Source organism: Molossus molossus, unplaced genomic scaffold, assembly GCF_014108415.1.
Source record: "Molossus molossus isolate mMolMol1 unplaced genomic scaffold, mMolMol1.p scaffold_m16_p_10, whole genome shotgun sequence".
In the NCBI taxonomy this organism is placed as follows: domain Eukaryota; kingdom Metazoa; phylum Chordata; class Mammalia; order Chiroptera; family Molossidae; genus Molossus; species Molossus molossus.
Genome location: NW_023425345.1, coordinates 6,054,581 through 6,069,567, shown reverse-complemented (window position 1 = coordinate 6,069,567; position 14,987 = coordinate 6,054,581). Strand labels below are relative to the sequence as shown.

Genomic DNA, 14,987 nt, shown 5'->3' with positions numbered 1-14,987 from the left:
TCACTATGGCCTTTGTCCTTGGCCGGCCATGGGTGTCAGCCCTCTGGCTCTGCCCGCCCTGATGTTGGATGGATCAGTGGCTTCCGGTGCTGAGCAGGGTGGGGAAGACACCTTCACTGGGTCCCGGCCAGGGCGTGGGGAGGGTGGACTCCTGCCTGCCGTGTTAGGCTGATATGCACAGTTTATCATTTTTTGTTTTGTTTTGTTTTTTTAGAGAGAGAAGAAGGGAGAGAGAGATAAAAACATCAATGTGAGAGAGAAACATTGATCGGCTGCCTCCTGCACGCCCCGCACTGGGGATCGAGCCCACAACCTGGGCATGTGCGCTGACCAGGAATCGAACCAGGACCTCTCAGTTCATGGGGCAACACTCAGTCCACTGAGCCACACCGGCCGGGCCACGTTTCATCATTTAACTAGTTTGTGACAGGCCCTGTGAAATGGCGGCCGACTGACCGAGCGAAGTCCCTGTCCCCAGAGAGCTCACATTCTGACAGGGACACAGACGATAAACAAAATAATGAATAATAGAATGATGACACAGGTGGTGGAAAGTTCTGTGAAAAAATGACAAAGGAGGCAGAGCAGAAGAGCATGCTGGCGAAGAAGAGGCAAAACAGCCTGAGCTCCGCGAAGACTGGGAAGGACGCTGCAGGAAAAGGACCTGCCCGGGGTCAGTGCCCGGGAAGGAGCCTGGCCAGGAGGGCCTGGACGCACTAGTGAAGACTGCATAGCCTGTGAGCCTGCAACCAAGAGACCCGAATCTAGAAGGCGCCCTCTAGTGGCCGCGGGAGGACTAGCCCATACTGGGACAAGGGCAGGAGCTGGGAGAGGGCTGTCACTGAGGTGTCCCAGGCCAGAGGGGACCCAGGTTTGGGCCAAGGAGGTGCTAGTGGAGAATGTGAGAAGTTGCCAGACCTGAGATATATTTTATAGAGTCTGCAGGATCTGATGGAGTCAACTCATTCTTAGCAACTTGGCAGATGGAAGTTCCATTTAACCAGGAGGGGCGTGGCCAGGGGAGGAGGGGATTTGCAGGTTCAGGAATCCAAGCTTCCACTCTGGCATCTTGGTCAAGAAGCCTGTGGGACATGGGGAGGTCAAGTGTGTGGTTGGATACGTCCAAGGGGAAGGACCAGGGTGGAGACACAGGGCGGAGTTGTTCAGATGTAGACAGTGCTTAAAGCAGCAGGAGGTCACCCGGGAAGGATTGGGCCACGTTTAGAGGGCTCCAATAGGGCTCCCAAACCGATGGCCGCTCAGGACAGGCAGGACCAAGCCTGGGGCCCTGCCGCCCGGGGTGGGCTGCCTCCTTCTCTGCCTGAGCACATGACCAGAACTTCCATTGACAGTCTCCTCTCCATACCAGACCGGGAACTGGGAGGGGGACAGAGCCCTGGAAAACCCCTTCCTGCTGCATATCTGGGGGCATATCTGTCCCCCTCCAGGTTTCCCGGCCTTGTTGTCAGCCCCACCCCAGCTCCCTTGCACGTGTTTTGGCCGCATGCTCAGGCCCCCCATTCCCTCCCTCCCTCTGCACCCGCATCCAGAGAGCGGCTCAATCTCAAGTCACTCTTCCTGTACAAGTTACCCAAAGCACCTCAGTTCCTCCCTTCACTGGGACCTGCACCTCCAGACCACATCTGCCCCTTTCAATGCCACCTTCAATCAGCAAGGCCTTTGTTCTCAGCCATCCCCTTGCTGACACCTAGAGGGCGCTGTTTCACACACACCCCTTCCCCAGCTTTGCGTTCTTCACCAGCCTGGTCCTTCAGATGACCTCAGCTTCCTTGCCACCCAAAACGGCCTGAGAGGGCCAGGTTCTCCTCCAGCCTCCTTCCCCTCCCACTCCACCGTGTGTCCACACCCCGTCTCCTCCTCTAGTGGGCTGTGCAGCCCCTATCCCGCTCCTTTCTCCAGTACTTTGTTCTGCTTCCCCAGGAATCTGCTTTGCCACATCAAGCCTGCCCCACCTTAGAAAGAAACAGCCCTGGCTTGGTCTCATTTCCACGAGGGCCATCCGCCCATCCTCCCCTCGCGGCCCACGCCACCTCCGCGCCTCACGTCTAGGAAACCCCTCGCCCACTGCAGTGCGGTTTCCTTCTTGAAAAGACCAGAGCCAGACTTCAACACACAAAGGTGGGGGAGCCGGGCACTGGACCAGAAAGGGCTGGGGACTAGGGTCCCAGTGAGCCAAACACATTCAGGAGCTAAATCCATAGATTCTGGTTCTAGGGCTCAGCCTGTTTCTGTGGATTGGCCCACGTTCTTAGAGGGCACCATGGGCCCCCCGCTGATGGCCCCTCACTGCCACTCTGCTGGAACCACTTCCTCAGAGGTGCAAGTGGTGACTTCCGGATTCCTGGACGAGCGGCCATCGTGACCCCGTGCTAGTGACTCAGTGGAGGAACTGACAGCTGTCCCGGGAATCTTAAGCAGGAGTGGATCGCACATGGGGAAGCAGGTGCTTACAGAAGCCTAGGCCACGGTCTCTGAGGGAGAGGGTCCCCAGGACCCTGCAGAACTGACCGAGGGGGGCTGCGGCCAAGGCCACATGCAGGACAGTGGAGAGTCAGAGGCCACCCCCAGAACCCCCTGGGGCTGCCGCCTGGGCCCTTGCCCCTGCTGCTCCTGCCTCCCGCCCCCAGGAAGCAGGTGACGGTTCGATGGCACAGAGTCCAGCCACTGCCCCCGTGACACCCACACCCGCAGGAGAGGCAAGAAGACGGCCACCTGCCAAACCTCACACGAGCAGGTCTCACGGGCAGAATCCAGGTCACATCCAGGAGCAACAGCAGGTTTTCGCTTCCCAGGCCCAGCACAGGGGAGCAGAGCAGAGGGGGTGGGGTGGGAGGCCGTGAGCCTCCAGGGCCCACACAGGCCCGTTCTCCCCTCGGACTCGCGCACCTCGTGCACTTCCTTCCCTTCAGGTACTTTGTAAACACTCTCTTGCACTGGCCGGGGCTCGTCGCCTGGCTCCGGGTGTCAGCGGACTCCACTCCATCAGAGAAACACAGCGGGGCCTAGAACAGGTGTCGCCTCGTTCAGCCAGGCGTCGGGAGGAGGCAGCCCAGGGGCCTCACTGCACCCTGAAGAGAGCAGGACGAGGGCAGACGGACATGGCCGCCTGTGACTCGTCCCTCTCTCACAGACCGTGGGATCCTGGACAAGACCCTTGGCTCTCTGGGCCTCCGTTCCTCGTATCAATTTCACGAGATGTGTGGAGATTAGAGAGCAATCACTAATTATGAGGAAGCAATAAATGTTCTTTAAACAATATGTTCAAGTATTATTTGAATAACTTTTCAGTGGGATATTACTTCAAATGGAAAGGTGGATGTTGAATGGATGTCGGGTCGCCCAGGATGGGCCGCCAGCGTGCAGACTCAGGCCATGTAAAAGCAGAAGGCATGTTCTCTCTCTCTCTTTTTTTTTTATCCTCTTCCGAGGACATTTTTGCATTTATCTTCAGATAGAACAGGAGGGAGAGAGGGAGGAAGAGAGAGAGAGAAACATCGATGTGAGAGAGACACATCGAGTGGCTGCCACCCACACAACCCCAACCAGGGCCAGGGACAAACTGCAACTGATGTATGTGCCTTTAGGGGAACTGAATCTGGGACTCTCTGGTCCGCGGGCCAACGCTCTAACCTCTGAGCCGGACCGGCCAGGGCAGAAGGCATGTTCTTAACACTGTGGGCAGGTGGACCAATGGACAGGAGGTGGAGGGAGGGATGGAAGCGTAGACAGTGGAAGATGGAGGGAGGGGGGACCAGTGACCAGCCACTGGATGGAGTCAGGAGGATTCTATGGTCAGCTCCCCTGTACTCCTCATCTTCTCCCCAAAAGGGGCTGGGCTGGGGTGAGGATCTAAGGGGAAGCTAAAAACTCACTAATCAGGCCCTGGCAGGTTTGGCTCAGTGGTTGGAGCGTTGGCCTGCGGACCAGAGAATCCCAGGTTCCGTTCCCGCTAGGGGCACATACCAAAAATAAAAACAACTCACTAATCAGATCAAATAATACTTATATGCTATCTTTATAAATCAAAATCCATGCAAAAAATCATTATGAACAAAATGTCAAAAATAAAGTTACATTTATTCATTTAAATTTGAATTTGGATTAAATTTAATCCAGCACTTGCACAACCTCATCCACCTCACCCTGGACCAGGCCCTACCCACCACCCTGGCACCTCCCTACCTCCCCCACCCATCGCCCCCAACCCACTTTATCACCCCCCACCCCCACCCTGAGGCCAGCCATGGAGGGTCAGGAGGATTCTTTGAAGAACGAAGACAGGGGGACAGAGCTGCCACGCTGTTCCCAGCACCGCGCCCTGGCCCCGGCCACAGTCACTGCCCACAGACTCCTGGGTGTCTGGGTGAAGGGCCCCTCTGAGGTTCCAGGCCCGCAGGGAGCCCAAGCTGAGGCTTCTCCGAGTGACGTCCCTGCGGCCGCCACAGGGGGGAGCCCGTGGGCTGGTTTTTGGTCTCAGGAGACAAAGGGGCGGGCCCAGCCCTCCTACTTGGCCCAGGGCTTCTGAGCCCTGAGCGGACCAAGCTCTGCGCCCGCTGCCCAGCGTGGATTCTGTCAGGAAACCCTCACACCGCCCCTCACGGGAGGTGCCGTCATGATCCCGTTTTTGCAGGAAAGGAAACCGAGGGCTAGAGGGGGAACGTCCCTTTGGGTGGCAGCTGGTGGTGAGGGGAAGGACCTCTCACGCCCAGCGTCGGTGCCCACGGCCCTGGCCCCCAGAGGGCATTCTGAGCAGGTCTCAAGAGGAAATGAGCCAGCAGTCCCGTTGGGCAGAGTTGGAGACCAAGGCCCAGAGGGGCTGAGTACTTCCGCGCCCGTCACACAGCTGGAGGGACAGAGGCAGCGGGGAGAGCTGGTCTGCCTGAGCTCCAGCCGGTGCTCTCTGTGCCAGCCATGCCCTCGTCCCCCCAGCATCACCCCCAGCCGAGGCCCCGTGCCTGGCCTGCAGTCCCAGCTGGGCCCACAAAGGAACTCTGGCAGGGAGGAGTCGGGAGTCCTTTGCCCCTGCCCCTTGGTGCTGACGTTGGGCACACGCTGCACCCCTGTGTGCCCAGGTTGAGTGGGGACCTGCGCGCTGACAGCCCAGGAGGGGACGGACGTCAGAGCCGGAGGGGCGGTGAGGGCACAGAAAGGAAAGTGGGAAAAGTGAGTGGCACCAGGGCACTCAGGGCCACCTCCCCGTCCTCCGCCCGCCTCCCTGGTGTTCTCCTCTGTAACCCTGCGGGACAGCTCTCGACGTGCTAATGGTTCTTCCCAAAGAACGTTCCAGGGTCCGGGGCTTTAAACTCATTACAACCACACGCTGCTCTGTTTCATCACCGCGGGCACGACCGCGCCCAGCCCGGCCAAGGCGTCCGGACGCGGAAGGTTCTGGTTCCGAGAGCTGTCTGGGCTGAGGGACGGGCTGACCTCGGAGGGGGCGAGGAGCCGGAGCTGCCCCTGGGAACGGGTGGGAACCCTCATGTCTCAGCTCTCGCTCTGTCCCAGGCCACGTTGGGCTTACGTGCTACCACCTCCGAGACAGGTTAGTTGGTGGGGAAGATGCCAACTTCGGAGCCCGCTGGTAGTGTGCCTTTAGGGAAGACAGAAACGTACTGTGGAAAGGCACAGAAATAAATGCAGGGTCCAAGGCCCTTAGAGCGGATGTGGTCAAACCCTGGGCCCCGCTTCAGTCATTTATTCATCCAACAAATATCTGGTACATCTGGTTAGCCTGTGGCTCACACAGTTTATGATTCAAATAATGAAAACAAATATCGAGCAGGCAGTTACAGTGACGAGTCCTAGAAGGCTGGTAAGGTGTGCCAGGAGCCAGGGGCACTTAGGTGAGGGAACACGGCCCAGAGAAAACAGCATAAGCCAAGACTTGAAGCAGAGCAGGAGTTGGCCAGAGAAGGTAAGGAGAGAAAGCACTCAGGTGGAAGGAGTAGCATGTACAAAGGCCCTGGGGCATGTGACTCTAGGGGGCATTGATTATCTAGGCAGGGAGGAGGAAGTAGTCCCAATGGATTCCCAGGTCCCACCTGGGTGACTGGGGTCAGTGCTGTGTTGGCGGAGCCGGAGAACACAGGAGAGAAATGACAGGCCAGTTTGGGGCCTACTGAGCTGAGGGCCACTAAGGCAGAAACTGGAAACACAAGTCAGGAGTCAAGGAAAGCACAGACCGAAGGCAAGGATATGGGGGTGTCTGTGTGGGGTTGTGGGCCTTGAGCAATAAAGAGAGACATTCTGTCCTGCTGGTGTGGCTCAGTGGTTGAGCGTCGACCCATGCACCCAGAGGTCACGGTTCGATTCCCGGTCAGGGCACATGCCCAGGTTGTGGGCCCGATCCCCAGTGGGGGGCATGCAGGAGGCGGCCAGTCAATGTGCTCTCTCATCGATGTTTTTATCTCTCCTTCCCTCTCACTTTCTGTTTCTAAAAATCAGTAAAGGAAAAAAAAAGTTATAAAGAAAGACGTCTGTGTCAGGCGGGGGAAACCCCGGCATCTTCCACACCACTGTGTCCATGTCCCCGTGACCCAGCATGTTGCTTGGCCCGAGGAGGAATTGCAGGCAGTATTTTCTAACGATGGAAGGACCAACATGTCCACCCCACATGCTCCTACAGTGTGACCCTGTGACTGCAGCGGAGGCGACACAGACCTCTGAGGCCAGGTCGCTCCGGCTCTCTCCGGACGTGCCCCGTGGCTTCCAAGGCTAGCAGTTACCCTGGGGCCGCCATGCTGGATGGGCCGTGTGCAGAGGCCACGGAGAGCAGGAGAGAGGTGCCTGAGGAGCTCCAGGTGTTGGGTCCCAGCTGTTAGAGCCCTCCAGACCTGCCCCAGACGTGGGAGAGAGCGAGCCTGCAGATGCTGCAGGCCCAGCCGTGCGCTGCCCAGACGACACGGAGGGGCACGGAGAGCCGCGGTCCCCACCTGCCTGCACTGCAGGGCCGTGCGCACCCTACAGGCTCTTTAAGCCCGCTAAGAAGTCTGTGGGGGTTTGCTACACCGCAGAATAGGCAGGCACCTCATAAATATGTGTTGAAGGACCATTTCAGGACAGGAGGAGGAAGGCAAGCCTGCAGAGGACACTAAGTCGTCTGGAGGCTGGAGGACATCAGAGAGTGCGAGTGAGTGGTCCAAGGGCACACAGCAGGCTGGTGGCCAAGACCTAAGCCTGGTCTCCCCCAACCACTGCACTCGTATTTCTCCTGAGTTTTTTTTTTTTTTTTTTGTACAGATAGAGTGGGAGGGAGAGAGAGGAAGGGAGAGAGAGAGAGAAACATCAACGTGAAAGGGACACATCGAGTGGCTGCCACCCGCACGACCAACCAGGGCCGGGGACAAACTGCAACCGAGGTACATGACCTTAGCGGGAACCGAACCCGGGTCTCTCTGGACTGCAGGCCGACGCTCTAACCGCTGAGCCAAGCTGGCCAGGGCTCTCCTGAGCTTTTTATGCTTCCTTCGTTCCTCCCTGCCTCCCCTCCTGCTATGTTGAGAACGTGTGCCCCCCAGACCCTCACGCCTCCGCTGAAAGCCAGGAGCCTGAAGGCAGAACATCAAGCCCAAGGGGAAAAGGAAGCAAATAGGCCCTGCGGTGGGATGCAATCGTCAAGCCTCAGATTTGCCTGAGTTTCCTGGCAGCCGGAGTGAAAAGGGAAACAAGGCCAGCGATTTGGTTCTCCTTCCCAGAAAAGGGGAAACATGGCAGTTCCTTGGCGAGCTGGGCTCTTCTGACACCGCGTCGAAGAGAGAGCGTGTGCCCAGGACGAAAGGGCACGGAGTGCGCGTGCCCTCAACGGCGAGCACAGACATAGCTTCTTTACTTCTTGTAGTAACTTGTTTGCTAAAGGCCGATCCCAGGCTCTTAGGCCCAGCGTGTGTCCTGACATTTTTACATCTCTCCTGCCAAGGTCATAAGCATCTGAGAATATGTTAAACACAGTGACCACAGACCCCTCCTCTAGGCCCCCTCCAGGCCAGACACTCACCACCAAGCCCTCTGGTCTACACACGCTGGGGAGACACTGCACAGTATCTCCTGTTACAGATGAGAAAGCTGAGCCCAGGAGAAGGCTGAGCCCGAGGGGGAGGCTGAGCCCGGGAGGAGGCTGAGCCGGAGAGGATGCTGAGCCAGAGAGGATGCTGAGCCTGGGAGGAGGCTGAGCCTGGGAGGGTGCTGAGCCCGGGAGGGTGCTGAGCCCAGGAGCAGGCTGAGCCCTGGAGGAGGCTGAGCCGGAGAGGATGCTGAGCCAGAGAGGATGCTGAGCCTGGGAGGAGGCTGAGCCTGGGAGGGTGCTGAGCCCGGGAGGGTGCTGAGCCCGGGAGGAGGCTGAGTCCGGGAGGAGGCTGAGCCCGGGAGGGTGCTGAGCCCGGGAGGAGGCTGAATCCGGGAGGAGGCTGAGCCCGGGAGGAGGCTGAGCCTGGGAGGATGCTGAGCCCAGGAGGAGGCTGAGCCCAGGAGGGTGCTGAGCCCAGGAGGATGCTGCCCAGCTCACAAGTGGAGGCGCTGGGGTTCGAGCCAGGGTGAGCCACCAGGACCCAGCGAGATACAGGCTGACCCAGAGAAGAAGCCAATCCTCCCAGCTATGATATATATCAGCCCTTCACAAAACACAGTCTGCGCCTCTCGGGTGACAGTGTAGCATTCAGTACTTCAAGAAGCATGTATGAGCACCTGCTGTATGCAAAGTCTGTCCCAGGTGCCCGGGATGCCACGGAGAACCACACCGACCACGCCAATATATTTAACTATATACTAACCATATATCCTTCTTTTCCAGATTCTTGATACTCAAGCATCTGAGGTCTTCCTGCTGGGGAGTGTCCGCCCCTCCCATGGTGAGCTAATTTCTCAAGGTGGTCAGTGACTGGCCTGCCAACACGCCATTCATGTGCAAGCCAACCAATCCTGAATCCTTTCCCCCAACTTAGCTCCTCTGTCCAGCTTTACACCAGGAGCCAATACTCTGCCCTGACACTCCCCGGGCCACGCACCGGACACTGGAGACCACCCCTACGGCCCAGGGCCCCCAACCACCCCAACTAGCCGAGGCCGAGCCTGCTCAGCGGCTCACCCTGCTTCGCCTGCTTCTCCCTGGGAAAACCAGAGTGCAGACTGCTGTTCACGTGGTCCCCTCGCTCTCCCCCGCCCCCGGGCTTCCCCGCCCGGCCCTGCCTGGCCTGCCCACCCCAACACTCTCGGGGGCCGGAACAGACTCTTCCTGTCCTCTGTTCCGTTGGCCCTGCAATACCCGAATAAACCCAAATCCCAGGGAACATTTAAAACACCCAACCCTGCCCCTTAGTCCACAGACATGGTTCTGACCAACTGATGTTCAAAACAGGGTGCGCCCGGGAGCCACAGCACGGCCCTGGGGTGGGGGTCTAGATGGTGGGCAGCCCAGCCCGTCAGCCGGGTAGCCCTCATCGTCCCGCATGCCACAGGGCCTGAGCGTGGACCGCGGCTGAAGCGATAAGACCAAAACACGGGAGAGGGGACCGGGAGATCTTCTGAGCGAAAAAGGAGGCTCCGAGCAGCCCAAAGCTAACAGAATGTGAACACTGGAGTGTCAGATGTCAATCTTTTGCGGACTGCAAACCCTAGAGGAGTGGCCTGCAAAATGGCTAGAACCCATGTCCCAGAAAAATGGTTCAACCTTGACCACAATAATGCAAAAGTCAAGACCGAGCTCCAGGCCGATCCCTGCGCCCTGGCAGGGCCTGTGGGCAGCCAGGCAGCCGTCCGAGCCTCGGTTTCCTGCTCGATGCCCTGCCTCCTACCAGCAGCCCCTGCACTCCACCTCCCTGGCTGGGGGAGCCCACCTCCCGCCTGGATGGCGCAGGTGCCAGGTACACGTTTCCCAGGGTCCTTTGCATCAGGTGTGAGCAAGGACTTTGGACAAAGGAGGTGAACCGAGCCTTCGTGAGCATAGTCAAGTACGTATAAAACTCCTGGAGCTGCGCAGACAGCTGGCCACCGTGGGGAGGCGTGACACAGGGAGACGTGGCCTTGGCTGTGTCAGCCCTCAACCCCATCCCAGCCACCTGGGCCCGCGCAAGATCTGCTTCCTCCAGGCCCTATTCCAGTGCTTGGGGGAGGGCAGAGCCGGGAGCCAGCTCCTTCCTGCACGGGAGACGCACATGCACGCTGGATGGGCCGCGTGTGTTTCTGTCCCCAGCAGAAACGGCGGTCCCAAACTGCTGCCGCCTGGGTGGAAAGGGGAAGTGGGAGTCAGGGAGCAGCTAAGTGTGGGGCGGGGGGGGGGGGGGGGTGGAGACTCAGGAAGGGGGGGGAAGGGAGAGACCCAAGACAGCGCGGGACCCAGGCCTGGACCGTCTCAGTCCCACCTTCATTCCGCCTCGAGCCTGGGGCCTTCGCTGTTCTTCTCCGAGCACCCTCCTCCCCAGCTCCTGCTTGGCCCGCCGCAGCTCCTTCCTTCCTGTACAAACACCCGAGATTCCCGACAGGCGTCCCCCTCCACTGAGCCCCTGCTGGATGGATCCAGAGCCCCTCCACCCCAGCGCATCATGAATGTTGGTGGTCGTTGAGTTTCGTGTCCCCAGCACCCAGCACTCTGCTGGGGACAAAGTTTGCACTCAGGACCTCCTGGCCACCTACTCAGCGTGAAGTGATGGCTCCCACCTAAAACCTCCCTTCCCCTCAAAATGCCACCACGCAAGGCCCACACTGGGGTGGAAGCCCCCGGGCACCCAGAGAGCACGCCACACGTACGGCACAGGGGCCAGGTCCTGGGATGTCCCAGCGGGCGGCTCGCCTGTGATCCTGCACACTGGGGACGGTATTCACATGTTTGCTTAGGTAGCCTTCTCATCCACACGAGAAAGAGGGAGGATTCTTTCTTCCCCTTGCAGGCCAGGAAGCAGACTCCCGGGTGAAGTCATGTGCCCCAGGCCATGCAGGTAGAGCGGGTATCAGAGCCCAAGTCTAAGGCTCCTCGGGCGAGACAGAAGTTCACCTGGGCCCCGATGGAGCTAGAGAATGCAGCTTTGGCCGCACCCCACTCAGGCTCTACTCAGGGTCAAGGCCGGGCCCCACTGGCAGGAGGAGACTGCGTCCGCACTGCCCCGAGCACACCCATCTGGCTGTTGGACTCTCCGAGGTCTCTGCCCACGTGCCCTCTACCCAGTTCCTTGCAGCTCCTGCTGTCTCTTGTTGTTGAATGAAACATTCAAATACATGAAAATACAAAGAGAGTTCAAGTCACCTTAAATCTCACCGCAGTGTCTGCTGACATTTTAGGTGACCATCTCCCACCCGTGTTTACATCAAGGCACTGAGTGGGTGAGCCAGGAGCCTGACCCCCATTACCTTGGCTTTCACCTTGTTCTCCAGCTCAGTATTTTGCAATTTTTTAAACATTAATTGATGGTGAATATCACACAAAAATGTATAAATTTACCTATTCTTGGGAAGCACAGCTCCCATGTTTTCATGGCGACAGTCAGCGAGAGCTGAGGACCATATGGAACAAGCCACTTCGTTCTGCCACAGTCCCCACCATTTCCTGTTGTGTCCCCGAGTAGGTTCACTTCCCTCATTCACTTATCTGCCTGACCCCCGTGAGAATTCAGATTGACAACCCCTGCTCTCTGCATCTGCAATAACTAGCACTGATCAAAGGCCTGCTCCACGGCAACCACTATTCGAACATGCTTGACATGGGTTTGCTTGTTTACTTCGCACGGGAAGGTTACGAGGTGGGCACTGCTATTAAGCCTATCTTACAGGTCATCTGCGTATAAGCTGTCAGACATGACCAGGGTTCTAGGGCTGGGGGAAGGGAAGTATAATCACCGAAGGCTTCACAGAGGAGGTGGTATTTGGATAGAGTCTTAGAGAATGAGATAGCAGTAATAACTGAACCATTCAACCTGCCCTTCAGACTAAAAGGGGAGTCCTAGATGCCAAACTGCGGTCCTGGGCAAGGCACAGCACTAGGGCATGTGGCAGGGGTCCCCAAGACTGTCCCTGGCTCAGTGATTCACCAGGAGGATTCATATGACTCAACGTATAGCCTCACCTATAGCTATGACCTATCACGGCAAAAGACGCAAAGCAAAATCAGCCCCAAAACGCCTGGGGCGAAGGCCAGAGGAGACCGGGCGTGAGCGTGGCCCCCTCCCAGTGGAGTCACGTGGAAGGCACTTCGTTCCTCCAGCAACAAACCGTGAAACCCACGTGAGGTGTTGTCATCCAGGGACCTCAGCAAAGACGCAGTGCCCACGGTCTCCACCGGGGGCCAGCCACGTGGGGCCAGCCACATAGGCCCAGCTGGTACCAAACGCCAGACTCCCAGAAGGAAAGCAGGCGTTCAACGTAAACCACAGCGTTGGTGAGCCCTCTCAGCAGGGGACGGCAGGCATCCTCTGTAAATCCAAGTTCCCAGGCCAGGCCGGGCTCACCTTGCAAGCAGGCCTTTCTGAGTCTCAGACCTGCCATGCTAACACCTTCCTGCACGGGGATTTACACCTTCCTCCCATCTCTCTTTCTGAAGTGACCTGCGAAAGAGCGTTTTTGTGCCTCCAGCCCAGATTCGTTGAGAAAAATTTAGTTTGCCATGGAGATAATTTCAACAAGTTTGAAAACTGGAAAATAAGACTGAGGTATGCAAGAACCAGGGAGCAGGTGGGTCTCGGGAGTCCTGAGGGCACCAGACTGGCAGTTAGTAGGTCTGGCTTCTAATCCTGCGCTGGGCACTAGCTCAAGTGCCAACCTGGCCAAGCATGTCCCAGAAATGAGCTTCGGTTTTTCACTTCAATAAAATGAAGACATTGGGTTTCCTCTGTATCAGTGAGCGTTTGCTGTGTAACAAAGCACCCCAAAAGTTGGTGGCTTGGAACAAATATTTATTATTTCTTTTCTTTCTAAAAATTTTATTTATTTATTTATTTTTGTTACAGATGTTTCTCCTTTTCCCCCCAACGTTTATTATTTCCCACAGTTCGATGCGATAGCAGTCTGGGTTGGGCTCAGCTTGGCAGTTCTTCTGGTGTCGCTGGGCTCACTCACCAGGCTGTAACCAGACGGCAGCTGGGCCTCCCTCCATGTGGTTTGCCACCCCAGCAGGCCAGCCCAGGCTGGCTGTCATGGCAGCCGGGCAGGGGTCCAAGAACAAGGGTGGGAGCTACCAATCTTCTTACGGCCCAGTCTCGAAAGCTAGCGTCACATTCTGGTGGGCCCAGAAAGACACCGCCCAGGCCGGATTCCAGGGCAGACGAACTAGCCTCCACATCTGGGTGGACAAACGGCAGGGTCACCGCGCGAAGGGGTGTGGATACAGGGAGGGGCAGACAGTTAGCTCACTGGTGCATTAACCACCATTTCCCCTATGCTCCTTCGGTTATTCATTTACACTTTTGCACACTTGAACACCCTCTATGTCCCCAGTATTTACCGGGCCCAGACTGATGGGGAAACGGATGAATAAACCACGTACCACAAAGTCATAAGGAAAGAGCATTTATTTTATAGCTGTTGTTTACACCATACCTTTTTCCACAAAGGATTTGAATCAACCTGCCGGGGAAGGTACAAACAATAACACTGTGAATTTTAACCCAAGAAAAAATATCCAAACCAAAAGGGGGAAGAAGATGGTGTTTATTGAGCACCCACTTGGTCTCAGCCTCACACACATGACCTCCCTCCGTCCTGGCCCCGAAGTCCGTCCGCTACGTTAGAACAGCTGCAAAGGCGCTTCAGATTCGACTGTGAGTTTCCTAGCGTCATAAGGGAGAAGGGAAATAGAACATATTGCCCAATCGGCCACTAGACAGGAAAAGCCAGACATTTCATTAAGGGAAGCAAAGCCCTTCCTAACACTGAATTAATTTTTATTTTCTCAAGGGAGAATTGATGAAGAGCTTGTAGGGTGGGATCTGGGACTCGGCTTAGACTCTAACTTGAGTGATTCTTCATTTCGTATGTGAGGAGGTTGCTGAGTACATGTCTAGTGTGCCCTGGAAAAGGTTCTGCCTTCCTGTGACTATCTTCCTCTGTGTGCGCGCGCGTCTGTCTTTCTCTTTCCATCCCCACCCCTGCCTCTCTCTCGGCCTCTATCCCTCCCTTGTTCACACCCAAAACTTAAAGAGCGCCTGCCACTTGAAACTCCGTTTTTTTAGGAAGTGCTGCTGCTACGTCAAGAGCCTACGCACAGACCCCGCAGGACAGGACTTCCTCCCCACACGGGCTGGGCGGGGTGAGCGGGAAGGGGCCTGTCGCAGCCGAGGTGACACATCAGACTGAGCAGCCGCTGGGCCGGCGGTTCAGGCCAGCACCGACCACCTTCCCTGGAGGCTTCGGAATGGACTTGTGCCACCCAGGTAAGGCCTGGGGCCGGCTCTCGGGGCCTCGGTTTCCTGTTCTGTAGAATGGGATGACAGTGCCCGCGTCCCGGACCCGGCTGGAATCCGGGTGTGAGCAGACCTGACAGGTGGGGATGCAGAAGCGGGCGGCGAGCATGTGTGGGTGCAGGCCGGCTGCCAGCTGTGCCCGGGCGCTGGGAGGGTGAGCAGAGCAGGCCCTGCCCGGCCCTCGGGGCCCACATTCCAGAGGAGGGACAGACATTTCATGTCTGTATACACCGTGGCAGGGGAGCGAGCAGAATGGACAACAGTGGAGTCGGGTGAGGGGAATGGAGAGGGTCGGGGAGACGGCTCCGAGCAGAGCCCGCAGGAGGACGGACAGTGCAAGGCCCGGAGCTGGGCTGAGGAAGGTTGCTTGTGTTGAAGGTGACGATGTTGGTCACTGTGGTGCCTGTCTGGGTGGTACAAAGTCCCTGAAGCACCTGCTTGACCTTTGGGGAGGCGGAGGACACTGCCTAGAACCTGCAGAGGGACCAGAGCAAGCAGCTGAGACCCGCCCCGGCGGCAGGACCATGTGTCCGGGAAAGAGGAAGGGAGAGGGGCCCTGGGAACAGGAGAGGAGCGGCGCCGTGTTTC

The 14,987-nt window shown here is 57.6% G+C and overlaps 1 protein-coding gene across 1 annotated transcript in view; it reads left to right on the top strand.

The window, feature by feature from the left end:
* Nucleotides 1-14,264: 14,264 nt before the first annotated feature.
* CYTH4 (cytohesin 4) overlaps nucleotides 14,265-14,987 on the top strand; it is a 29,084-nt gene continuing 28,361 nt past the window's right edge. The window contains exon 1 of the mRNA XM_036251089.1: nucleotides 14,265-14,369. Coding sequence (XP_036106982.1) covers nucleotides 14,351-14,369 — 19 coding nt within the window. The 5' untranslated portion in view covers nucleotides 14,265-14,350. The remainder of the gene's footprint in view (nucleotides 14,370-14,987) is intronic.